The 27,944-nt window shown below is 37.8% G+C and overlaps 1 protein-coding gene and 2 pseudogenes across 4 annotated transcripts in view; 1 reads left to right on the top strand and 2 right to left on the bottom strand.

Moving 5' to 3' along the window:
* The window catches only part of Heatr5a (HEAT repeat containing 5A), a 152,455-nt gene extending 129,507 nt beyond the window's left edge, over window positions 1-22,948 (top strand). For 2 of the 4 annotated variants that reach the window (XM_033765122.1, XM_033765121.1), the window contains exons 28-36: window positions 1,827-2,049; window positions 2,837-3,085; window positions 5,616-5,743; window positions 8,233-8,380; window positions 9,095-9,367; window positions 11,209-11,433; window positions 18,486-18,640; window positions 21,884-22,097; window positions 22,371-22,948. In XM_033765122.1, the coding sequence (XP_033621013.1) occupies window positions 1,827-2,049; window positions 2,837-3,085; window positions 5,616-5,743; window positions 8,233-8,380; window positions 9,095-9,367; window positions 11,209-11,433; window positions 18,486-18,640; window positions 21,884-22,097; window positions 22,371-22,678 (1,923 nt within the window). In that variant the 3' untranslated portion in view covers window positions 22,679-22,948. Of the gene's footprint in view, window positions 1-1,826; window positions 2,050-2,836; window positions 3,086-5,615; window positions 5,744-8,232; window positions 8,381-9,094; window positions 9,368-11,208; window positions 11,434-18,470; window positions 18,641-21,883; window positions 22,098-22,370 lie in introns of all 4 variants that reach the window. The other 2 variants (XM_033765120.1, XM_033765119.1) reach the window with 1 other exon arrangement.
* LOC104868713 lies at window positions 14,779-16,325 on the bottom strand (annotated as a pseudogene).
* A 2,190-nt stretch (window positions 22,949-25,138) lies between the features above and the next one.
* On the bottom strand, window positions 25,139-25,776 carry LOC104868685 (annotated as a pseudogene).
* Window positions 25,777-27,944: the final 2,168 nt, after the last annotated feature.

Genomic DNA, 27,944 nt, shown 5'->3' with positions numbered 1-27,944 from the left:
CACATACTTCACTGTTTTTAATTTCTCTTTTTAAAATGACTTTGAAATATTAAATAGCTATCATTTTCTTAAAAACAAAGACTTAGCTTTATATAATTTCCTAATCAGGAAAAAGTTGTATCATTTTTAGTCTACTATGGATATGTTTAAGTATATACAAAAGTAGATAGAATAGTGTAAGGAAGAACCCACATATACCTTATCACCCAGGTTGAGACATTACCATCCATGGGCAGTATTAGTTCATGTACCATTTTAAGCAAAGTACTATGAATAATTACAGACCGAAGCTTATAGAATTTACCAACCTGTACAGAAGGGTTTCCTTCAGTACAGCTATTTTAAACCTGCAGGTTGTAGTATCTCTGTTTTTCTTGTTATTTAGGAGTTGACAAATCTTGGTTAGATTTAATAAACTAGATCTAATTAACTTTAAAAATCAGTTCTTTGTGCTTTTAAACATAGATTTTACTAAAGCACAGAGAAATTCTCCATAACCTATTTTACAAATAACTCTTTGCTCAGATAGTGTAATTTAAAACAATATGAATCCCAGCCGGGTGTGGTGGCACACACCTATAATCCCAGCACTCGGGAGGCTGAGGCAGGAGGATCACTGTGAGTTCAAGATCAGCCTGGGCTACATAGTGAGTTCCAGGTCAGTCTCAACTATATAGTGAGACCCTGTCTCAAAAAAAAACAAAAAACAACAACAACAATATGAATCCCTGCTCTTGATCAAGCCAATTACCTCTTATTCTTTCTTAAGTAAAGATAGTTATTGACCAACATATTCTGTATAATTGAGGTCCATAATTCCTTATCTGAAATCCTTGGAGGCAGATATATTTGGAATTTAGTTTTGTTTTTGTTATTTTGGTATTTGAGATAGGGTCTCGCTTTGTACTTCTGGCTGGCATTGAAATCACTGTGTAGACCACCTTGGCCACAAATTTGCAGTTATCCTCCTGCCTCAGCCTCCCAAGTGATAGGATTATAGGCATGAGTTACCGTGACCAGCTATATATTGGGATTTCAAATTTAGGGGACTTTAGAAAAGTTATATAGTAAATCATTGTATGAATCCTAGGAAATCTGAAGCAATTACCACAGACTATAATCAAATACATTAATATATCTATAGTAAAATGTTTGAATATTCAAAATTCAGCCAGTTTTGCCAATAGATTGGTTTACCATAATATTACATATTCATTTTTTTGGGTTTTAGAGTTGTAGTTAAAGTGATAATGCATATTATATACTATGTTGAGAAGTTTAATATTCTATAGTCTGTGGTAAACCTATTTTGTAACTTTTTTGTAATGTATAGTAAACTTTAATAAAATATTTCCATTACTGCAGCTTTTTCAGTTGAGAGACTGCTGACAATAGCCATATTGCAAGATTGCTTATGAAGCTACAATCTAGTTTAGTGAGGAGGATTGCTTTGGTCACTTATTTGTAGTTGTCATGGTTGTTAAACTACAGAATGATAACATGTTTACCACAGAATTGTTAATCCTGATGGATCTCATCGAAGATGATGTTTTGGATCTTTTTATCCTACTTCTGTGTGTGTGGTTACACATATACCTTCTTGATTCTGCAATTATTTTCAAGTTCATTATGTTCAAAGTTAACTCTGCCTCTTTAGGAAGACATAAAAATATGGCACCTTTTCATCAGATACAGGATTTTCCTATTTATAAATTAGCCTTCAAGGGGCTGGTTGTGTAGCTCAGTGGTAGAGCACTTGCTTGGCTTTTTGTGAGGCCCTGAGTTTGATCCCTAGCACTAAAAAAAAAAAAATTAACCTTTTATAGGTCTACATAATTGCTGTACAAAGACATAAAAAGTACAAACAAACTTTGAAGACTGCCACCAGTTTGGAAGACAGTGTTAAAAATGGGTCCCACTCACCAGATGGACTGCTTGACTTAGTCTACACTGACCTTAGCACATTAAGCAGACTTTGGCTTGCTGTACTTCAAGATTATGCTCTCTTGTCTTTGCCATCAGAATTTGCCTCCCAGCTTCCTGTTGAAGGTAAGGAAGTAAAATAATCACATAATTCCTAGAGTAATTGTTTTTTATGCTTCCAAAGCTTCTTAGCACTAAGATAATATTTGTCTAGCTGAGACAGGAAGATACTGTGAGTAGACCCTGTCTCATCTATATCTATGGCCATACCACCCTGAACATGCCAGATCTCATCTGATCTCAGAAGCTAAGCAGGGTCGGGCCTGGTTAGTACTTGGATGGGAGAAGACCCTGTCTCAAAAAAACAGTAAATAAATAACAAGGGACTTACAAGGTAGGTCAGTGCAGAAGCCCTGGCTCAATTTCCAGTACAAAAAAATGAAAAATTTAAGAAAGTAAGACAGAATGCTAATGTCAAACATGAAGATGGATAAATGGTATAGGTATTTATTTTAAGCATATATACACATATTTTTAAGTATTATAGTTAAATTGTAAAAAGTTAGGAAATAGCATGCAAATTTTTATACGGTTAAATAAATCAACCCTGTACCCCAACAGTTGTACTTCCAGAAGAAATAATAATGGTAACAAAATATTGATAGAATAGCAGCATGAATGAATCTTCAAAAATATTATTAGGCAAAATAAAGTCAGTCACAAACAAGAACATGGTATTGATGTGATTCCATTTATATGAAGCCTAAGAACAAACATCTATCTACTGATAAAAATCAGAAGTTGCTTTGTGAACTTTCAGAGTGATAAAATGGTCTTCTAACAAGCCAAGGGAAAATGTATTTAGAGAAATCCTTATCCTCTTGAAACTTCTTTTTTGTTGTTGTTTTTGTAGGTGGCACTTTCTATACAGCAGAAACTACTGAAAATGCAAAACTACATTATTATAACTCCTGGGCCCTCATCCTTCACGCTACCGCACTGTGGCTTACGAGCACAGGATTTGTTGTTCCTGACCCAGATGAAGGAGCATCTAATCTCTCTAGGCCTGTGACACCAACTTCCATGGGTCAAGGTTCATCGTCCCGGGCTGCAGTCAAGTCTCCTGAGGAAATCTACACTGATAGATTCCATCTGGTTTTAGGTCAGTAAAAGGCTTAGAAGTTCTCTAGAGGGCCAGGGATTTAGCTCAGTGGTTCCAGCACCTGCCTCGAAAGCACAAGGACCCAAGTTCAATCCCCGGTACCAAAAACAAAACAAAACAAAAATTAAAAGTTCTCTAGAAGTGTTGTTCTTGAGTTATGTCTCCTTGCCTGTGTTCTTGAATGTTCGTGATAGCCTTGATGTAAATAGGTAAATATGTATATGTATATATTTTATAAACTTACACATTTTATTGTATTAAGTCTACAGTCTTATTACAACATTTAGGAAATAGAGGCAGGAGGGAGGTGGCAAGTACTAGGCCAGTCTGAGCTACATAGTGCAGTCAAGGCCAATCTGGCCTATCTAGCAAGATCCTGTCTCAAAAAATAAAACAAAAAAGAAAAAGGTTGACTTTAGTGTCAACTTGAAAAAATTATAGAAATTGCAGGAGAGGTCTGATTCTTTCCATATAATTTTCAAAAGAACCATGTGGTATCTATAAATATTCTGAATTTCTTAATATATACACCAAAGAAACAGCAGTTGGGTGAGGGGTTGTCCCCTTGTTCCTTCCTTTTTTTTTTTTTTTTTTTATAATAGTGGATTATTTTTTATAACAAAACATTTATTGCCAGGGATTTGGCTCAGTGGTTTAACTGCCTGCCTTGCAAGCACAAGGACCTGAGTTCGATCTCCGTACAAAAAAAAAAGAGATCATTCAAAACATTTACTGGTGGCCGGGAATTTAGCTCAGTGGTTCCGCTGCCTGCCTTGCAAATGCAAGGACCCAAATTCGATCCCTGGTACCAAAAAAAAAAAAAAAAATTTATTGGTACATTTTAGGAATAGATAATGATAACACTCATCATAGGGTTTGAGGTTTTAAGAAAGAGTTTGTTCAAGCCAGGCATAATCCCAGCCTTCAGGAAGTCAAGGCAGAAGGATCGTCCTGAGTTCAAGGCTAACCCAAGCCTGTCATCCTCCCCCGCCAAAAAACACAAAAGTGTGTTTTAGGTGGACAAGGTGGCAAACACCTGTAATCCCAACACTCTGGGAGTCTGAGGCAGGAGGATTCCAGGTCAAGCACAGACTGAGCAATTTTATCAACTTAGTGAGATCCTGTCTCAAAATAATATATGTAAAAAAGGGCTGGGTATGTAGTTTATTGCAAAGGCACTGGGTTCAATCTCTCATACTGGAAAAATAAAAATATGTTCAATGTCATTGAATTGCAAATAAATATTAAAGGTCATAGTTAAGAAAATTTGAGATTTACAAAGTTTAATCCATTTTCTAGTTTGTGAGAACTTTTATTCTTTTTCATTGTTGGTGGTGGTACTGAGCTGAAGCTTCACACATGCAGGACCTCTACTGACTATAGTTTTTAAATAGGGGGTTTGTTTTGTTTAATTGTGTTGTTTGAGACAGGGTTTTGCTGTGTAGTCCAGGCTAGCCTTGAACTCACTGTGTAGCACAGGCTGGCCTCAAATTTGTGGTAGTCCTCCTGCCTTAGCCTCCCAAGTGGTGGGATTTACAGGTGTGCACCACCATCCCCAGCCAATCTGCATTCTTAAAGTTAGATATTTTCTAAGATAGCACAAGTAAGTTTGTAGGATAAATGGATAAAATTTTAGTTCTAAGGAAACAAAGCATAAGTTTATTACCTATAAAGAACTTACTTAGTAAATGAAATATGAGGATTTTAAAGGTGAATAATTGGAATTCAGTAAGATTCATGGCTCATACTATTTCTATTAATTATGCATTCCCAGGCCAGACTTGCCAGATTCCTATATCCTTGAGCCTATTAAAAATGTGTTTCTGGGCCAGAGATTTAGCTCAGTGGTGCCACCACCTGCCTCCCAAGTACAAGATCCTGAGTTTGATCCCCGGTATCAAAAAAAAACCCAAAAAACAAAAAACATGTGTTTCCAAGGGCTTAAGGTGTAGCTCAGTGTTAAAGCATATGTTTAACATGTGTGGGTCTCTGGCATCAAAAAAGTTGTCAGTTGCCTTAGTATGAGAGCTTTTCTTAAAACAAACTTTAAAGAACTACAGTTGTAGCTCAGTGGTTGAGCACTTCCAGTAGATTGTACAAGATTCTGGCTTTTACCTCCAGCACAGTGAGTTGATAAATAAAGGTAATAGTAGTTCCTACTTCAACAGGTGTTATGAGAATTTAATAACCAGTTTATGAAAAGCATGATGCCTGATACATGGTAATTACTCAAATTTTAGTCATTAAATAGTACAGAGCTCTTTGGTACAATTTTATTGTAATTTTTGCATCTTTGAACTGTTGCATAGCAAGCAAATTGTATACAAGCCTGTTTAAGATTATTCTTGGTGTATGTGTAGATAAAAACAATTTTAAGAGATTTGCCTTATCACTTACATCTAGTCTAAATTTATTGTAATTTAACTTGTACTACTTTTTTGCTAAGCTTATTTGTATAATTTATAAAAATAAAAGATTAACTTCATAAGCTAAGAATCTCAAAGAAGCCTCCTCTTTTTGCTTTCCACAGGAATCAGTGTGGAATTTCTGTGTTCATTACGTTCAGATGCAACCATGGAAAGCATTACTGCTTGTTTACATGCATTACAGGCCCTTCTAGATGTTCCCTGGCCCAGATCTAAAATTGGCAGTGATCAGGTGATTTCTTGTTTTTTGTTAGGCTTCTGTAGATTTTAAAGGAACAGAAACATATTCAGGTTACTCCAGTGAACAAAGAGAAGTAAAAACTAAAGCACTACAGAGATAGGCCTTGGAATTGGAATACTATCAGCATATGTGCTGCTGACCCAGGAGTAATCATGCCTCTCACTGTCACTTTTTGTCTTTCTGCAGTGATGGGAAGGTTCCATATTGCATTGTTCAGTACAGTAGCCATTAGTAATATCTGTTGTTCTGTCTTTGCTCCATTTCTCTGAACACTGATCTTTACATTTATCTGTATCTTATATTCCATTTCCCCAGGAGAAATTGTTCATTGGTTTTTGTAATTACTGTCAGTTACAAAGTATTCCTCTTGGCTGTGTTCTTCCTTCCTAGTCTTTCTTTTTCCCGTTAGACAGGACTGGCTATGTCATTCTAGCTGGCCTTGAATGCACTCTGCAGTCCATACTGACCTAGAATTTGTCACATTCCTCCTGCCTCAGGCTCCTGAGTGCTGGGATTATAGGCATGTGCCACTATGCCTGGCTGTCCCTACAGGTCTTTTTAAGACTGTTAGCTAGGTGGGGCTGTGGGGGAAAAGGAACCCTGCTCCCCTGCTGGTGGGAGTATAGACTGGTACAACCACTGTGGAAATCAATATGGAGATGCCTCAAAGAACTGGGATTGGAAGTTCCATTTGACCCAGGCATTCCCCTGCTGGGTATCTTCTCTAAAGAATTAAAAGAATTGTACTACAGTGGTATATGCGCATCCATGTTTATAGTGGCCCAGTTTGTAATAGCTAAAACTTGGAAACAGCCCAAATGTCCATCAGCTGGAAAATGGATGAAGAAGATTTTTCTTTTAATAAAATGGAGTACTACTTAGCCATAGAGAACAAGAAACTAGAGACATTTATAGCTAAATGGATGCACATTGAGGCCATACTCTTTAAGAGAAATAAATAGGACATACATGTAAATACTGAATAGTTTCTTTGGTATGAAAAACTAGAAGTGTAATTAGGGATCAAAATGTATAATTGATAATGTGAAATAGGAAGAAAAGGTCTAAAGGAGTAGGGGAAGTGGGAGGGGTAAGGGAAAGGAAAGAAGGGAAAAGAAAAAAATATGAGAAAAAAGTAGAAACAAAGTCATTATAAATAGGGAAGGGTGGAGGGGGTGAAGGGAGGGCAGGGGAATGGGGAAAAAATAACCAAGATACATCATGTAAAGGTACACGATCCCAATGATGAATGTAACTATATTATATACCTAAAATGTACCGATAAATTTAATGAAAAAAAAAAAGACTGCTAGCTAGCTTGTAGATGGAGTCAGATACTCACATCTGACCCAGCTGTGGCCTTGGTAACAGGATTGCTGCACAAGTGTGGCACTCCTTTGACTACTCTCCTCATGGGTAAATATGCATTTGTAGGTTTTAGCATCATGTATTATTCAGTATATTAATTCTGTTGTCGTTGACTTGAGTGTTAAGGTAAATGGATAGTATGATTTCCTTTCTACATGGACTAATATTTAACATTTCTTATATTTAAAACATTAGTAAAGTTCTTAATTGGACATGAGTAAATCTTAAACTGTGCTTGTTTTCTTTGTATGTTAAAACAAGCATGATAGATTTACTGTTATTTTCAAAAATGAAAGAAAGTGATCAAAGTAATAAAGAGAAGGGAACATAAAATAGCATTTCTCCAGTGATTTTACTCATTAGGAAGACTTCTGTTAATACCATACCTCTCCCTCATTTTTGTTTAGTTTGGTTTTGTTTTTTGAGACAGGATCTTGCACTGGCCTTGAACTTGCAGTGATACTCCTGCCTCAACCTCCAGAGTGGTGGGACTATAGGTGTGCAACACCACACCCGGCTATGCCCTCATTTTTTATTATTATTAGAAAACCTTAACATAAATTTAAGAATCAACATGTCAGCTCTTGTATTCTTTTTTTGTTTTGTTTTTTGTTTGTTTGTTTTTTGAGACAGGGTCTCACTATGTAGTTGAGACTGATCTCGAAATCACTATGTAGCCAGGCTGGTCTCCTCACAATGATCCTCCTTCCTCAGCCTCCCAAGTGCTGGGATTACAGCAGCCACCCAGCAGCTCTTGTACTCTTTTGCCTAATTTCCCATTGTATTTTGGGAATTTCTTTTTTTCTGTTTCCCAGTTTAGAATTTCTGTGAAAATAACCTTTCATCATAGTATCAAAGATTGGACTAAAGGAAGTTTGGAGTTGCTTTAAAGTATTGTTGTATTGACATCTTTTTTTTTCTTTCTTTCTTTTTTGGACTGCTGGGATTGATTACCAGGGCCTCATGCACACAAGGCAACATCTTTATTTCTTATGAGCAATTTGTCATATTCTCTTTTTCTGAATTTAGTCAAAATAACATTGCTATATTTAACAATTTAAAAATAGTACATAATTTCCCTTACAGTTTCCACTACATGTTTTCTATGATAGGACTTGGGTATTGAGTTGCTGAATGTTCTACATCGAGTAATTTTGACCAGAGAATCACCTTCCATTCAATTGGCTTCTCTTGAAGTGGTAAGGCAGATTATCTGTGCAGCTCAAGAACATGTGAAAGAAAAAAGACGAAGTGCAGAAGGTAAATATTAACCCTTAATTCCAAATTAGTCACGTAGTGTCATTATATCTTAAGGTATAACTTAATATATCTATGAAGTCTGGATAATCTATTGTGTATAATACAAATGGAAAATCTCTAGGTATGGCTTTAAATCTTTTGTTCTTTCGTGCATGTTAGCACTATTCTTTGGGAAAATGAGAATTTTAGAAATACTTGGGAGGAAAAAATCCTTTATACTAATAAAGTACTTACTTTAGCTCTGTTTACTGATGTGCATAATAAGAACTACTGATAATTTTTTAATGTCTTGAGTTGACAGATTGCTTGCTTATAAGTCTAATATGGTATTGGTGAGTTAATCATTTAAGATTATATTTGGCTATGTGTAATAGAAAATGCAATATAATGGTTTAAAAAAAGAAGTTTAGAGGTAGGGGATCCAGCCATTGGGCTAGTATGGCAGCTTAAATCCTTGCACTTCCACCAGGCAATATTTTAAAGCTGATGGGGTTACAAGGATTTTTTGTCCTAATCCATTGCAATAGTAAATCATAATAAAGACAAGTACTTATATCTCCATAACTGCTTTCTCCTTAAATAGATCCACAGTTTTAGCCACTAAATATGTTACCTACAACAGAAATGAATTGTTTCCTGTAACAGAAATTGCCATCTACCAGAAGAAAAATAAGCACAAAGTATTTATTAAGTGCTGTTCTTTCTGTCTTTTAGTTGATGATGGAGCTGCTGAAAAGGAAACCCTTCCAGAGTTCGGAGAGGGAAAGGACACAGGAGGACTTGTGCCTGGGAAATCTTTGGTCTTTGCAACATTGGAATTATGTGTATGCATTCTAGTTAGACAACTCCCAGAACTAAATCCTAAGTTGACAGGTACCCCAGGAGTAAAAGCTACAAAGCCACAGATTCTGTCAGAAGAAGGAAGCCAGCTGGTTTCAGCTGCATTGGTTATCCTCTCTGAACTTCCTGCAGTGTGCTCTCCTGAAGGTATGCTGTGGTATGTGATAGCTTTATTTGACCTAGAAGGAAGAGAAATGGATTTAGTAAATAATGGGGCCTAAAATAGAAGGTAAAAGTGGAAAAAGAGCTTTTGTACATAGGGACGGGAGGGGACTTGTAGGGGGGAAATGGGATAAAATAAAATTTATTGTAAAAATAATAATAATGAGGCCTAATTGCTAATCTTTTTTTTTCCCCTCTTTGTGTTGGGGACTGAATGTAGGACCTCATGCATGCTAAGCAACCATTCTACCACTGAGCTGCACCTCCAGCTCCAAGTCCATACTCTATAGTTAACATTGGTTTTGTTTGTTTCTTTTGTTTTGTTTTGGTTTTGAGGTTTTTTGGTACCGGCAATTGAACTCGGGACCTTGCACTTGTGAGACAGGTGGTGAACCACTGAGCTAAATCCCCGGCCCAGTTAACATTGGTTTTAAGGCTTTCCATAAAGCTCTCCTGAGTCTCTGCCTTTAGCATCTGTGCAAACCTAAACCTAGAAGGCTATGTGGTCATCCTTCCATACCATTATGTGTGCTGTTATTTGATCTGAAATATCCCCATCCTTTATTTGCTTTTTAAAAGTTTCATCCTTTGAAGTTCAGTTGGAGCTGGAGCTGTAACCCAGTAGTAGCCCAGTGGTAGAACACTTGCCTAGCATGTGTGAGACCCTGGGTCTGATCACCAAAACGGAAAAAAACAGGGGCGGGCCTTGGTGACTCTTAACCTCTGGCCAATCACACACCTCCTGGGGCAGTGACGACCCTTTGGAACGTCTGCCCTATCAACTGTCGATGGTAGTTGCCATGCTGACCTTGGTGACCACAGGTGACAGGGAATCAGGGTTCAATTCCAGAGAGGGAGCCTGAGAAATGGCTGCTATAACCAAGGAAGGCAGCAGGTGCGTAAATTACCTACTCCTGACCTGGGGAGGTAGTGACGAAAAATAACAATACAGGACTGTTTTGAGGCCCTGTGATTGGAATAAGTCTATTTTAATCCTTTAACAAGGATCCATTGGAGGGAAGTATGGTGCCAGCAGCTGCAGTAATTCCAGCTCCAATAGCATGTGTTAAAGTTTCTGCAGTTAAAAAGCTCACAGTGGGCAATTTAATGATTTAGTGAGGCCCTATTTCAAAATTTTAAAATGTTAAAAGGGCTGGGGATATAGCTTAGTGCAAAGGTCTTGAGTTGATTCCATAGTACTGCAAAACATAGTCATCCAAATTTAATCCAACCTTAGCAGAACGTGATGGCACACAATCTGTAATCTCAACACTGTGGAAAACTGAGGCAAGAGGATTACAAGTTTGAGAACTTGCCTCAAAATAAAAAAGGGCTGGAGATGTAGCTCAGTGTGAAGGCCCTGGGTGTAATCCCCAGTACCATTATCATCCAACCTGAATAATCTTTATAAATTTACTTAAATTACATTTAGTAAATTATGCTTATAATCCCAGCATGCAGTAGTCTGAGGCAGGATTGCTGTGAGTTCAAGGCCATCCGGGGCTACATGGATTCAAGGCTAGCCTGGAATACCCAGCCAGACCCCCATCTCAAAAAACAAAACAATTTAAGTTAAATTATAGTAACAGTTAAAATATTTTATGAATTTTTTTTTCCTTTTGGCTGACATCAAACCAAGGCCCTTGAATATTCTATGTATGCTCTCTACCACTGAGCATTACCCTCAGCCCCAAGAAATAATTTTAAAAATAAAAAATTTCTGACATTATCTTATTCATTGATTTTTTAGGATAATTTTATATATTTTTGTAAACATTCTGGATTCAGCCTTTATCTATAGTGTGTTTAAATTTTTTATCTTACAGGAAGCATCTCAATTCTCCCTACTATATTGTACCTCACAGTTGGTGTCCTTAGAGAAACTGCTGTGAAGTTACCTGGGGGGCAGTTATCTTCAACAGTGGCAGCTTCCTTACAGGCTCTAAAAGGAATATTATCTTCCCCAATGGCCCGTGCAGAAAAGAGCCACACTGCTTGGACGGACCTTCTCCGCAGTGCTTTAACAACAGTTCTTGACTGTTGGGAACCAGGTAATTAAAGCTGTTGGGAAACAGTTTGGTTTATTTTAAAAAGTGAGAGAAACGATATTTTGAATCTAAGCTATTTATTTGATCATAGTTGGCAATTTCACCTGGAGGAGACCATACTGTGTGTTTAGAGGATATATACACATTTTAGAATTTTAACCTTTAATACAAATGACCAGAAGCCCATATATTGTCAATGAGAGACCTTTGAACCTAATAGTATGTTTATCTTAAAATATGTGATCATCAGTGATTGTGAACGTTTTCGAGCTTTCAAAGATAGAAACAGCCCACTGCAGCACATGTGCTGTAGATCTTCCACCACCAATCTTATCTGACAGAACTTCTTAGTATATACAGTATACTGAAAAGTATGTAAGCCATACATTATAAATCTAATGTGGGGTTAGTCTGGTTCATCACTCCAGTGTTTGATATCTAAATGACTAGTCAAGATACCCAATTTTTCTGAGACAAATAAAGATATTTTTTGTTTTAGTTTTTGTTTTTTAGTTTGGGGGGTTGGGAGATTGTTTTAGGCCTTTTTTTTTTGTTTTTTTTGACACAGGGTCTTCCTATGTTGTCAGGCTAGCCATGAACTCACAATCTTCCTATCTTAACCTTTTGATTAGATACAGGCACCACAACTCCCAACAAGGATATTATGTTGCATGAAATTGTTAGATTAACATAAGATATAAAAAGCATTTAGGGCTGGAGATTTAGCTCAGTGTTTCCACCGCCTGCCTTGCAAGCACAAGGACCCAAGTTTGATCCCCAGTACCAAAAAAATAAAAATAAAAATAAAAAGCATAAATAAATGATAGTATTATTTTCCATATCCATTAGATACATTTTGTCTTTTCTTATGTCTGTATTGGGGGTTGTTTTGGGAATGTTTTGTTTTGTGGTGTGAGCATTAAATACAGGACTTTATGCATGTTAGGTAAGTGCTATACCACAGAGCTGCACTCTCAGTCCTGTTGTATGGTTTTTTATTCCAGTACTGTATTACAGTGGTTGTTAAAAGTCTTCTGATATACTAGACATTACTCTGCCTTTCTTGTCCTATTATAAATGTCAATTTTATCCAGTTTGAGTTTATGGCGCAAGAAGAAGACCAAAATCAAGATGGAATGAGATTCCAAAGATAAGGTAGTCACTGAAGCCAAATAAAACTTTTAATGGAGAGGTGATGGTCAGCAGTGTGAAACTAAAAAGCCAAGCAATGTGGGGGATGGGGCTCACAGCGTAGGAGACAATGAGAGCCAGGATAGCAGAGAGACACACTGGCTTCTCTCGATGGAAAGAAGAAAAATAGCTGAAAGGAAGGTGTTGGATCAAGGAATAGTTCGTTTTAAAGATGAAACTAATATGAGTTCATACGGGGTTAAAAAAAAAAGTGGAAAGGGGCTGGAGTTGGAAATACTAAAGAGCAAAGCAGCATCTCTCAGCACATTCAGGTTAACCTTTGCCAATATAAGAGGAGGAAGATAAGGTAAGCATGAAAAGTAATAGGTTTTTATATTGAAGGATTTGTTTTGTTTTGTTTTGTTTTTTGGTACTGGGAATCGAACACTCGTCCTTGCGCTTTCAAGGCAGGCAGCAGCACCACTGAGCTAAATCCCGGCCCTATATTGAAGGTTTTAATAAGCTTACCACTGTTATCATATACACAAAATAGTTTGGGGATTTTTTTGTTGTTTTTGGTTGCATTTGAAAGAACAAGGTAGAATTTAGAATTTAGACTAATTACTGAGAGAAGTTAAAAGAACTGATCATGGCAGCTCACACATACTCTATGTAACATTGCCTCAAAACATAGTGACTTAAAATAGGAAACACCATCTGACAGTTTCTATGGGTTAGGGATTCAGGAGGACCTTAGCCAAGTGGTTATGGCTTAGTGTGTTTTAGGAGATTACTTTTAAGCCATAGGCCAGGATTCCAGCTAGAGGATCCATCTCCATGATGACTCACTAAGACAACTAGTTACAAGAGGCCTCAGTTTCTTATGACAAAGGCTGCTCCATAGCACTAATACTAAGGGAATTTTGCAGCTATCCAAGAATTTTAGAAGAAATGGAAAGAGGAACCCAGAAAAACTGTCTAACTGAGAATAAAAAGATAGTTTTACTGAACTAAATATGATGCAATTTTCAGTTGCCATAATAAATGAAACTAAATTTGCTGTATGGAGAGCAATATAGCTGCTCCCTGAATCAAACTGTCTGCCTTACTAATTATTTGGCTTTGGCAAGTGACCAAATGTGTTTCTCATCTATTAAATGGAAGGGAGTAGAGTACTTATTTTGTAGTGCTGTCTGTTATAAAGGTTAAATGTTTAATGCTTATAACATAGCTATCATTTGAACTTCTAAATTTTCCCTGTAGTGTCAGGGATTTAACTCAGTGGTGCTGCCTCCTGCCTTGCAAGCGCAAGATCCTGAGTTCAATCCCTGGTACAAAAACAAAACAAAACAAAACAAAACTGTATATTTATTATACCTTAAAATAACTCAAATGTCTTTTCTTTTTTTTCCAGTACCAAGGCTTGAACTCAGGCGCTTGTGCTTGTGAGGCAGGCACAGCACCACTAAGCTAAATCTCTGGCCCTCTTTTTTATTTTCTTCCAAGTTTATAGTATATCTTCCCTATAAATTGTATTCTTCATGCCTAAAAGAGGGCTGCCACCTTATTGTTAAGTATTTGTTGAATGAATGTAACCAGATGCTTCAGTCTGCCTTGTATCACTGGGACAAAACACCTTTCATTGTGTTCAGTGCATGATCTACCAGGTCCAAGGCAGAAATGGTTTGGTGGAGAAAAGATGCTATATTATGGCTGCCAGGAAACAGAGAGAAATGAAGAAGAACCAGAGTGCGACTACACTCATCCAAGCCATGCCCATAGTAATCACTTCCAATCAGGCCCCAGTTTTTAACAGCACATTCAGCTCCTGAACTCAGCACAAATGAGCATGGCACCCCCACGATATAATCAACTTCTAAACACGTGAGATTTATCAGGCAAGGTGGCACACATCTGTAATTCAAACACACAATAATTTTGGGGGACATTTTAGATCTAAACCATAACTTTCTACCTCTTATCTAAAATGCTTATGTCCATCTCATTATGTAAAATGCATTTAGTCCATCTCTAAGAATCACCAAAGGCTGAACAACTTTGGACTTGCTGAAAAGTCAAATACAAAGTCTCTCTGAGATTCACAGCAAATTCTTAGCTTTTTTTTTAAATTTTATTTCATATAAATTTTATACATGACAAAAGTATGCTTGAGCCTGTCTCTTAAATCAGTTTTTTAAGTTCTTCAATCCCATCTTCCTCCGGAGGCAAATAAATATAAAACCGGCCATACTACATCAACTATACGTATTAAAATTTTTCTTTTACAAGAAAAAATATATTTGCACATCTTGGCAATTCATGTTACATTGACAAATTTGGTTCATTTTCAGAGACTATCCATTTCCTATACATAAGAACCTAGTAGACATCATTCAGTGGATATTTTTGCACTAAAGGACAAAATGTCTGATTTAACTTTTTTCTTGTATTTTTTAAGAAGATACTCCATCTGTAAATTCGAGTTTGGTTGGCCCTTTTTAGTCCTTTTGCTCAATACTTTGAACACTTGAAGGTTCTTTTGGGTTTTTTTGTAGAGGCTTTGAGCTTCTTCTCTGTCTCATTTTCTCTTCTCAAATTCTTGTTTCTTAGCAGCATACTTAGCTTGTACCTCCTCATATTCTTGTGCTTTCTGATTAGATTTTTGCTTTTGCTTTGGAACAGTCATGGAATTTACTGTTTTGCTACCTTGCTCTTCTGGCTGAGGCTGATGACATTGTTCTTAATACAAAGCATGGTCAACTTTACACTGTTCTTCAGGCAAAGCCTGGTTGACTTTTTCTTCTGACAAAGGCTGTTTTTTGTTTTTGTTTTTAGTTGCTTCCTGATTTTTTTCCTCCTCCGCTGAATAGAGTTGTTGCAAGTCATCTGGATACTGATCTGTGAATTGAGATTCCTGTGATATTCCAGCCTTCTTTTCCTTCCATAGAAATTTCTTGTAATTTTGCTGAGTCTTCAGTTTTCTCTGAAATACAAAGCCTTATCCCTCGTGAACACTTCCCACGAAAGCCTATGGATAGTTAGGCCATCAAGTCCTCCATTTCACATTTTTATTCTTGAATCCATGCAAATTCTTAGCTTTGATAGGTGGTGTGATGCCACCTGTAAACTTAGCACTTGGGCGATTTAGGTAGGAAGATTGCTGTGAGTTTGAGACCAGCCTGGGTGAGTTAAGGCCACCCTGAAATTTATACTGAGACCCTGTCTCAAAAACAAAACAAAAACCAACTCTTAGCTTTGAGCCTCTATAAAAATAAAAAAGAAAGTTAAATACTTCTAACATTGATGCAAAGTAAACATTTCTATTCCAAAAGAGAGAAATAGTAGGACCCAAGCAAGACTAAAACCTAGCCGGGCAAACATGAAATCTTGTAGCTCCATCTGGGGCACATTACAGTGAAATATGACTTCCAAAGGGCTTGAGTTATATAGCCCATCCCTATAGTTTTGCTGATTATAGCCCTCTCTTTTGGGCTGGCTTTGTTTGCTGCCTGTGGCTTTCCTCAGCAAATACTCCAGTTTGCTGGCATCTCCAGACTCCTAGGTTCTCCACTGCACCTTCAGCTTCCTTCTCACAGCTTCACACACTGCCCTCTGAGAATGGCTTCCCAGGTATTCTAAAATTGGGGTACAAGCCTCCCTGACCCTACAACTCTTGCATTCCACATGCCTAACAAAATAGCACCATATGGATGACATCAAGGTGTACCACTAGCTCCAGTGGTAGCCAGCTCCCCTTGGACCATGTCTGCAGTGTCCTCTGAATGTTTTACTGAGCACAGTGAATTGAATGCTGGGAACCAACTCCCTAAGCCAAGAGTCTCCAACTCCTGAATCACAGACCAGTCTGTGACCTGCTAGGAGCTGGGCTATATATAGCAGGAGGTGAGTGGACCTGAGCAAGCAAAGCTTAATCTGTGTTTGCAGCCACTCTCCCATCATTCACATTACCCCCTGAGCTCTGCCTCTTACCAGATTCTCAGTAGCATTAGATTTTCATAGGAGGACCAATCCTATGAACTGTACATGTGAGAGATCTAGGCTATGTGCTTCTTAAGAGAATCTAATTCCAAAACTATAACCTGCCCACTCATACTTGGTCCATGGAAAAATTATCTTCCATGAAACTGGTCCCTCGTGCAAACAGGCAGGGACCACTGCCCTAGGTGACCCATCTCCAGCAGTCTCCAGGGACTCTTTTTTTCAGAACAAAGCTTTATAATTTTGTACCCTTATGCCTCTGAAAGGTGAGGTGTGGCAAATTATGAGATGCCTTCAAGCCATCTTTCCTATGGTTTATGCAGAGTAATTGGCTTCCTTTTAAAATACTAATCTTTTTAACAACCATGTTCTCTTAACTCTTCTGGACCCGTTTTACAGGCTCTTCTTTTCTGGCCATGCTACAAACTTTTTTTATCTTTTGGCTTTGCTGAACTGCTCCTGATTCTCACCATAAATCTGCCTGAAAGCAGCCAGAAGTATGCATACTAGAGCCTGAATGTTGGGCTGTCTTAATTTCAGGGGCCCAGTGAACCACTTCCAACCAGGCTCTACCTCTTAACAGCACATTCAGCTACTGAGCACTGAATGCACTGATGAGTATAGCATCCCGATGATTCAGTCACCTGCCAAACATTGGAGACTTTGGGGCAATTTAGTCATAAACAGTTCAATAAGTTGTATTTGCCACACTTTTCATTCTCAGATAACATTAATTTTTCATTTAATTTATTTAAAGAGCCTTACTTTGAAAAATGACACAGTATAAGATTTCTTCAGATAGAAAAGTCTTCATGTAATTGTGGCCTCCATAGCTAGTTTGTCTACCTTTTTTCTCTACTGTTAAGAAATGGTATGTGGCCAGGTGAGGTGGCACACACCGGTAATCCCAGCACTTTGGAGGCTGAGGCAGGCAGTTTGAGCTACATAAAGTTCAAGTCCAGCCTGAACTGCACAGTGAGACCCTGTCTCAAAAAACAACAACAAAAGAGATGGTATGTGTAAACAAAGTGCTACAGTATTTTTACTTGGTACATGCATTATCTAAATACTGTTAGTAAAGAAAAAAAAATACTTGCCCAAGTATTTTGGTGTTGGTGCATAGTAGAAGTAATAACCCAGGTACCATAGCACAGTCGTGTAGTCGTAGCTACTCAGGAAGCTGAAGCAAGAGAGTCTTTTGATCATAGGAGTTCAAGACCAGCCTGGGCAACATAGCACAAACCCGTCTCCAAAACAAAACAAAAGACAGTTATTAATAATATAATAGCTAATTCATATTGAGCATTATGTATAGAATATATTCTAAATGCACCATATTGTATGGTTTCAGATAATTCAACTCTTGCTTTCCTACCATCTCACATAAGTTAACTCATTTATTCTTCATAACCCAATCAATATGAATACTGTTGAGCTGGGGATTAGGCTCAGTGGTGCCACCGCTTGCCTTGTAAGCACAAGTCCTGAGTTCTATCAGTACCCTTCAAAAAATATTTTGAATACTGTTAATTCCCATTTTACAGATACGAAAATTGAAGAAAAAGTTCAATATCCAGGATCACAAAACTAGTCAATGTGTTTACAAATGTCTTTTTACCTTTAAAGATAATTGCTTTGCTAATTCTTGACTGTAGAATTACTTAAAATGCACATTTGCCAGGGTTCTTGTTTTTGTTTTTGTTTTTTCTGGTACCAGGGATGAAACTCAGGACTTTGTTCATACAAGGCAGGTGCAGTGCTACTGAGCTAAATCCCTAGCCCTTGCCAGGGTTCGTAAAGTCTTGTCAATCAGTTCTTCTCTGCATCTGTTGTATACACAAAAAAATTGTTGTTACGAAAGACAGCTTCCTGTACATGAATAAAGCTGTGAATATGATCTGTTCTAATAGATCATTTCTCTTTAGTCAATGGAGCACATGAAGACCTTGATGAAGTCAGTCTGCTTACAGCTATCACAATATTTATTTTGTCTACCAGTCCAGAAGTAACTACCATTCCATGCCTTCAGAATCGCTGTATTGAGAAATTTAGGTCTACCCTGGAGACAAAAGATCCTGTGGTAAGTGTCTTTTAGCAGAGATGGGCTTGTAACAAGAATATGTTCCAGCTTTTGCAATACTTTGTAGTTTTGCTGACTCCAAAAGGAATTAACAAACTATAACTTTTTATTTTTGATTTTAGGATTAATGCTTTTTCTTGTAACAAAACCAGTTAATGTATTTTTTCTTCCATTCTCTGGATAGAAATAGTGGAAGAAATAGAGAAGAAATGTTAAAAATTTAAATTTTAAATGAAGATACCTTAAAATTGATGTACAGTATACCCCCCGTAAAGTCACAGTTCAGAGATCAAGGCCTCAGTTGTTGATAGATTTTTCCTTGGAGCTTAACTAATAATTGTTAACAGAAACCCTTGCAGTTTTGCTGCAATTTCACAGAAACTGTAAATATCCTCCGTAGTTGTTTTGTGGTTTTGTTTGTTTGTTTGTTTTTTGGTAGGAAGTCTGCAAGTAGCCAATCCAAGAGCATTATTCATTTTTCCTTCCTGATTGGCTACTGCCCTGTAACCCAACTCTGGCAGATGCACCAACATTCCTGCATTTTAACAGGTTGCTATTCCATGTGTAGCTATCTCAACTGTTCTCAGTTTTGTTCTTCTTAAAGCCCTAAGATGTCCCAAAATGCCCTGCACCTTCTAAGACCTTATTATTCAGTATTTTATTAAATTACATAACTGCAGGAGACATAGCATATTTAGGGTTTAAACTGTAAAAATAGGCATTTTTCTGACCATATATGAAATTTGCAGTTCTTCACAATTCATGGGTATTCTGTGAACATAACCCCTGCAAATTTCAGGGGTCCACTGTAGATCTAGAACTTTTATTAATATAAAATTTTATTGATAGAACTCTGTAGAACAAAGAACTTTTAGAAAATACTTTGTGGTCAGGTGTAGTAGTGCACACTTGTAATCCCAGCACTTTGGAAGGCTGTAGCAGGGTTATCACCAAGTTTGATCCTAGCCTGAAAAACTTAGTGAGACTGTCTCAAAATTTAAAAAGGATTGGGGCTGTACTTTAGTGCAACAGCCCTGGGCTCATTCCCCAGTTGTCAGAAAAAAAGGCTCTAGCACATGCCTTCAGTAATATTGATGCATATGATATGGGGGTGATATATGGACCTCTAAATAATATAAAGGAGGGCCAGGTATTTAGCTCAGTGGTTCTACTGCCTGCCTTACAAGCACAAGGTCCCAAGCTCAATCCCCGGTATCAAAAGCTAATAATAATATAAGGGAAATATTGTTACTCTCAACATGCTAATGTTTGATACGCTGAGTTCATGTTCTCTAAAATCAAAGAATGAGTTTTAGGAGCAACTAAGATTTAAGAGTAGGAAGAATTGGGCTGGGGATTTTAGCTTAATGGTACCGTGCCTGCCTTGCAAATGCCAGGTCCTGACTTCATGCCTGCCTCGCAAATGCCAGGTCCTGAATTTGTCCCTGGTACCAGAAAAAAAAAAAATGCAGGGAGAATTTATTGAAAGAAAGATAGCTTCTGTTTAAGAGACAGAAAGGGTCCTGTAAAGTGGAATTGCCTGCAGACCCTGCTTTCCAAGGGAGTCTCATAGAGCGAAACCACATGGTAAGGCAGATATAAAGTAAGACAAAACTGTAGGCAAGTACTAAGTTTAGAAGTATAGTCATTTCGGTAATACTGATCAAATGGGGAAGCAGTAGCAAGCATACATGGAACAAACAAAGACTTTCCTGGAAGGGATGGCTTATGGTCTTGGTCCCCCACCCAGATGATTGATGCCTATTTAGAATGTCAGTTACTGCTGTTCATCTCTAGAGGAACTATGTCGGTATAACCAATATTTTTTGTTTTAAAGCCTGGCCTTCATTGTCCTCACCTCCATCCATAGCTATAATTGACCATTGCCTCTTATTGGCCATACCTTCTACATTGACTTTTCAAGGGCCCCAGCCCTGTTGGAATGCCTATAATATTTCTAACTAATTTAACTGTGTATAGTAATATTACTGTGAAGTAATGGGACCCATTTCAAAAACAATACATACAAATGGATCCCATTCCCTTATAGCTGTTACATTTATTAGATTAATTTCCTATTTTATATATATATATGTAGACCATGCTCACAAATATATGTATTCCCAAAGATACAGGAACCAAATTTTCTCTTGGAAAAGTTAATTATTCAATACAATCATAAAATAAAGGATGACTCATGTTTTCAATATATACTTGTTTTCTTTTATTCTTCTGATCCATCTATTGCCTGCTGCTTGCACATTTACATAACAGTTTCCACGTAGTGACTGTGATATGTTCCTTTTTCTTTTTTTTTTTTCTTTTTTTTTTTTTTAACCAGGGATCAAACTTGGGACTTTGCACTTGCAAGGCAGACAGTGGCACCACTGAGCTAAATCCCCAGCCAAATATTTTTGTTATAATTTTCATTTCTTTTCTTTTCTGGCACCAGGTATCGAACTCAGGACCTTGCACTTGCAAGGCAGGCACAGTGCCACTGAGCTAGCTCCCCAGCCCTGTGATATGTGATCACATATCCATGATTCCTTAAAACTTTTCATGCCATGACTTTGAATGTCAGATGTATAACTTAGGTCTGCAATGTTTTCTAAAATTGCCAGATACTTTGCAAATTTGTGTGTGTTACGTTGTTTCTGTTTTTTGTTGTACATTATAGAGAGTGATATGAGGAAGAAAATGGGAACTAGGAAAAGAAGAAAAAAGTAACCACTCATATAGTTAGACTTCCCTACTATACCAATATGCCTCTCTCCCACTCCAACTGTTAAAACCACTGTTAGCATCCAACTTTGAATAACATCTAGTATTTAGACTTCCAAACTTAAAGATGAGTTAGAAAGAAATTTTAATATCTTTGCTGCTTTAACTGCAGAAAAGGACTCTCTTTCCACCAACCCCACCCCTTTTTTTGAGGCAGGATCTCACTATATAGTTCAAACTGACCTTGAACTCACCATGTAGCCCAGGCTGTCCTTGAACTTGTGGCAATCCTGCTTTGATCTTCCAATTGGTAGGGTTACAGGAGTGCATCACCACATCTAGCTTTTTTTTTAGTTTACACTTTAAGAGCTGGGGATTTAGCGTAGTGGTTCCGCTGCCTGCCTTGTAAGCACGAGGTCCAGAGATCAATCCCCAGTACAAAAATAAATAAATAAATATAAATAAATTAGTAATAAATAAATAATTTACAGTTTATAGTATTCTTATCTCTTTCTTGACTAGGTACAAATCAAGACCTATCAGCTCCTACATTCCATTTTTCAGTATCCAAACCCAGCTGTTTCCTACCCGTACATTTACTCTTTAGCATCTTCTGTTGTGGAAAAACTGCAGGAAATAGACAAAAGAAAACCTGAAGACATTACTGAGCTTCAGATCTTTCAAGAAGGCATAAAGATGTTGGCAGTATTGGTTACTATTGCTGAAGAACATCATCGTAAGTGTCAACAGTGAATTCATACTATCTCCAAATCTCACCAGACTCCGAATTTCAGTATTAAATTGTAAAACATTCACTTTCTCACATTCTATCAGTATTTCACATTTATTGAAAGTTCTAGATATTGATATTATTTAGTATTGATTTGGTAGAAGAGATTGGGTGGACTGCTTTCTCCCTAAAGGAAAAATGGGTGCAGTTTGAGGGTTTTTGTATCCTTGTGTGATAAACATTTATGTTCTGAACTTACATTGTTCATTTACTTTCTAGGCTCTCAGCTGGTGGCCTGTCTCCTTCCTATCCTCATTTCCTTCCTTTTGGATGAGAATGCTCTGGCATCAGCACCTTCAACAATGAGAAATTTACATGACTTTGCTTTACAGAATCTCATGCAGATTGGACCTCAATATTCATCAGTTTTTAAAAATGTAATGGCTTCTTCTCCAGCCCTGAAAGCTCGCCTGGAGGCTGCTATAAAAGGCAATCAGGAAAGTGTCAAAGTCAAGTTATCCTCACCTAAGCATACTAAGAACTCTGGAAAGAATTCAAGCATCCAATTAAAGACTAATTTCCTCTGATTTTACTTGTTTTTTGAATAGTAAGCACCTTAATATACTACTTAATCATTTGCTTCTCCTTGGGAACAAAAGAGAAAGTTTGGACGCAAGTGCACTTGGAGATCTAGTTGATTGTTTTAATTTAAATATCCCTAACTCTGAAATTGACAGCAAACAACATTCCACTTAATTAGGCAATAGAGTTATCAGAACTTAAGCGGGGAGGCATGGTGGTGCACACCTGTAATCCCAGCATTCGGAGGCTGAGGCAGGAGGATTGCTGTGAGATCAGCCTGAGCTACATACGTAGTGAGTTCCAGGTCAGTCTCAACTACATAGTGAGACACTCTCTCAAAAAACAAAAAATAAACAAGAAGAACTTTAGCCAGGAATTCAAGAATATCTAAAGAATTAAATTCACTAAACAATCCATTGCTTTAAAATGGATTTCTTCTGTGAGCCCATATACATGTCATATACTTAATTCTTGACAGATACAGATTTAACTCTAGTATAAATTATCTGCACATATACTGTATCCCAATCACTAATAGAAGATTCTGCCTTAATCGTTAATATTATTAAACTTCTTTGGACTTCTCCAGCAACATTAATGATAGGAAAGCTATTTAGGAAACTTGGATTAGAATTATCCAATATATTATGGTAAAAGTTAATTGCAGCACTACAGTTTGAGAGTTCATGCCCATAAATAGGACTTTACACCATCTTTTGGGTTTATATTGTGTTCACAAAATGAAAGTTTTACTTATTTTAAATGGAATAGAACCTCTTACTATTTCTTAAATGAATTTCTGTGACCTCTAAACATTTATGGCAAATTTTATTTTAATGAGTTTAATATAGATTCATATCTATATTGTATTTAGATCAACTATGGGTTTATATGAATGCCGTATTTATACAACAAACTTAGATCATCAGTAAAAGTATTTTTTTTAATAGGGAACATATTTTAATACAGAAAAACTAATGGTCGAGTCTCATTGGTTGAAAAATATTTTTTAACTGTGTTCATGATCATTGACTCCCTCCACTTCAGTGTTATACTGTGAATCAAACAGTATGTTAAGCCTCTCCCTGTTAAAAAAAACCACATGCCTGAAGTGATAGGCATGTTCAGAATTGAGAAAACATGTTGATTGAAGCAAGGGCAATGTGATGTACTCTATTTTATTATGTTTGTATATACTCTAGTAAATTGTTCAGAAGGAAAACATTTGACAAATCTAATACTATAATCAGTTTTTCTAAGTTACACAAATAAAGCTAATTTTCTTTATCTTTTTGTGTTTTGTTTTACTCAGAAAAGATGAGCGATTTCAGAAAAAATTCTACAAAATAAGTAAGATCCCTTTGTAACTTGGCCTTTTGTCTCAGAGGAGCTTTTCCTAGAGCATTCTTCCCATTGATGTAAATTCTGTCTTCTTAAATGTTCTAGGAAGTATTTATTTCTTATTCCCTTCACCCACCCAATATGCTCCTTTTCTCCCACGTTCTATCTTGTGAACTGCTGGTGGGCCTTCTAGGCCTGGTTTAAATGACACTGCTTGGTAACACTCCTCAACACTTACTACCCTCCTTACACTGAAAAAAAGTGACAGCTTCCTCATGTGTGTTCCCATAGTACTTAATACCTTCTTCAATGTATGAAACACCACAGTGCATTTCAATATCATCTTTTGGGGAGGGGTTTGTTTTTTTGAGACAGGGTCTCGCTATGTAGTTTAGACTGCTCTGGAACTCACTGTGTAGCTCAGGCTGGTCTTGAACTCACAGCGATCCTCCTGCCTCAGCACCACCACGCCCAGCAGGTGCATTTCAATATCATCTTAACGCCACTTACTCTGTTCATCCTAAAGAGAAATGTTATCTTCTGTAACTTTGCCTCTGTAGCATCAACGAGGTGCTTAGTAGCTATTAGCTACACTGCTATATATGGGTTGGATTTGTTTTTTTGTTTGTTTTTTGGAACCGGGGATCCAACTCGAGACCTTGTGCTTGCGAGGCAGGCACAGGCACCACCAAGCTAAATCCCCAGGTGTCTTTTGGTTTTTGTTTTCTTAAAAATAATTTGTTTGTTTCTGGTGACTAAGAGGGAAGGGGTGAGGACCAGGCCCACAGTCGCTTAGCAGCACATGGCTTTTGGCCACATGGACAGGGGAAGGGCAGTGTTACCCCAGCAGTCTCAGCACTACAACCAAAGCAACAGGTGGTTCTATCACTTTTCTAAGGCTCTCTCCACAAGGAGCAGGTTAGAAATTGCATTTGTACATGGTTTAAAGCTCAGGAAAAGACCTTAAACAGGAATAGACTGAGGCACCTTCTTTTTCCCCAGCTCTCTAGGCCCCAGGTTGCTTGTGGCACCTGGACAGCCGCCCCTGGGTCCCCCACATCCTAGGGCAGCGATGGAGGAAGGCCAGGTCAGGCTGAGTGTGAGGCAAACAGTCTTTACTGGGCTCAGACCAGGAGTCTGTGGATCTTGAGGATCTCTGTGAACTTGGAAATTTTCTTCTCCACGTTGTTTTCAGCCTGTTTCCGTAGCTTCATAATCTCATAATCATAATGGATCTTGGCCTTCCACTTACTCATCTCCTCTAGGGTGGCTGTCACCACTGGCTACTTCCAGCCGACCTCGAGGCCGGCGGCCCAGGCAGGCAAACTTCCTCATGGGCTTCAAGCGCAGCAGGAACTTACCATCTGCTCTTTCTTGTCAGGGCGGCGGGATCCCATCTAACACCTTAAGGCGAGCCAGGCCGGCCTGGTTTCACTTGGTCTTGTGGGGCAGCATACTTCGCACCGTCCACCGGAAGATGCGGCTGAGCACCCGGAAGTGCTAGGGGCCGCGGGAGGGGTTGGTGTTGAGGAAGGCAGGTACTTCAACTTGTTTCTGTAGAAGCTGCCAGAAATGTTGTTGCCCTAGCAGCGCATAATCACCGCCTTCTGGCCCAGCAGTACGTGCTTGGGTGCTTGGCCAGGATGGCTGCCAGGCAGCCCAGGAGATGGCCTCGGCCATCGAGCACCGAGACCTGCCCCTCCGTCATCTTTGGCAGCCGCCTCGGTATGAGTTGGATTTGGACTCAGAAATACACTCCTTTGCCAAGGTAAGTGTTGGACTGCACTGACTGTTTTCTGGACATAATTTGACTTGGATTTTTTTTAAAAATATTTTTCAATTGTTTCTTATGGTTTGTTCTTAATGTTAAGATTTCTAATACTCATCATTTAGTGCCATGATGACCTGAATTGTTTGGGTTAAAGATTCTGTATGAAAGCCGGCGTGGTGGCACATGCCTGTAAATCCCAGGCAGGAGGATCACGGCTAGTTCAAGGCCAGCCTGGGCTACACAGTGAGTTCAAGGCCAGTCTGAACTATATAGCAAGACCTTGTCTCAAAAAAAGAAAAAAATTATGTGTGAATGTCAGTAGTTACAAAACAAATATTATGTCTAGCATAATGGGGTTAGGAACTTTAAGTTAGGCAGTATCGTGAAGCCTTTTAATATAGTGCCTTATTTAATAACCCTGAATTACTAAATGTTTCCCTACTGATAAAGTTAAGGATTAACTGCTGAGGTTTGAACCCATCTCTCTGATGACAGCATTCATGCTGATACAGGCCAAGTGCTCTTGAGGGCCTTACTTCCCAGCACTAATAAATTAGTAAATAAATAAATGAAGTTGATTAGCAGCTTCAAACGAAGTGGTATAATATCTGTCTTGAGGTTTTATTGTTGGTTTTTGTTTTTGTTTTATTTTTTGCTTAAAGGAAGAAATAGACATAAAGCTACTAGTTGTTATTCTTTTTAACATATTACTTAAAGATTTATCAGAAAACATTGTTTATAACATTTTTCTTTTTTTTTTGGCAGTAGTGGGGATCGAACTCAGGACCCTGTGCTTGTGAGGCAAGCGCAGCATCACTGAGCTAAAACCTCAGCCAATAACAGATTTCTATGAATAATTAAAACTAAATTTTACTTCTGTAAACTTCACCAACAATTCAAAGGGAACATTAAAGCACTTAAAAAGATATAAATAAGTGGTATTAAAAAGGTTCTAGCTAGGTGTAGTGACACATGCCTGTGATTCCAGCACTCCAGAGGCTGAGGTAAGAGGATCTCCCTGAGTTCAAGACCAGCCTAAACTACATAACAAGACCTTGTCTCCAAAAAAATGACTCCATATGTGACTGTGAGAGCCAGAGAAGGAAAGTAGGACTTCCAAGATGAATTTCATGGAAAGTTTTATCAGATGATACAGGTTTAGAGAATAGCATTTACTTGATGAAATGGGTAAACCAAGAGTCTTCTGTAATACTACCATAGATTTACATTGTGAGGGCAGAAATTCAACCTTCAAATTGATGTTAACACAAAACTGACAATATATGAATTATCTCTAGACTCCAAAGAGCTATAAAGTTAAAATGTTGAGCTGGGGATTTAGCTTAGTGGCACTGTGGTGCCTGCCTTGCAAGCACAAGGTTCTGAGTTGGATCCTCGGTACAAAAAAAAAAAAAAAGTTAAAATGTTGAACCATTGCTGCAGTTTAATGATTATATTCTCTTACTTGGGCCACAATAGTAAAGCCTCAAGTCTTTATGTATATCTTTCGAGGCTCATTACTCTTTATAACTGTAAAATTGGTGTAATTATATACATTGTATTTTCTCCATCAATTGAATCTACTTTCTCCATTAAAAATAACTTGTAAGACCTCAATTTATCAGAAGAAATTTACCTCCATGTTTGCTAGAAATATAGTTACCCACTTACTGGCTGGCTGACAGTGATCAGCCCGTTAGTAAATTGTGCCTTTGTTGACTTCTTAACTCTTCTTAACCACAAATGCAATCCCAGGTTATGTAAATTCAAAAATGCTAGCTTCCCTTAATTGCATTTTTCTTTGGTGCCCTTGCGCTGTTCCACTGTGGAGCTTTTAAATGATTCCACAGGCTACTTGGGGAAAATTATTTTTGATAGCCAATCTTACATGTCAACATGTCATGTAACTCTTCAACATGTCAATTCTTTAGGCAGTATATTTTTCTTAGATTTTTTTTTTTTGAGGGAATTCTAACTATTCCTAGCCAAACATGGTGGTGCACACCTGTAATCCCGGCACTCCGGAGCCTGAGGCAGGAGGATCTCAGCAAGTTTGAGGTCAGCCTGTGCTACACAGTGAAATCAACAAGAGCCTGAAGTACATAGCAAAACTGTCTTTAAAAAAAATCTTTTTTTTTTTTTTTTTTTTTTTTTTTTTT

This window comes from Fukomys damarensis, unplaced genomic scaffold (genome assembly GCF_012274545.1).
Source record: "Fukomys damarensis isolate Sample0158 unplaced genomic scaffold, DMR_v1.0_HiC HiC_scaffold_17, whole genome shotgun sequence".
NCBI lineage: Eukaryota > Metazoa > Chordata > Mammalia > Rodentia > Bathyergidae > Fukomys > Fukomys damarensis.
This window is presented reverse-complemented; position numbering and strand designations above follow the sequence as displayed.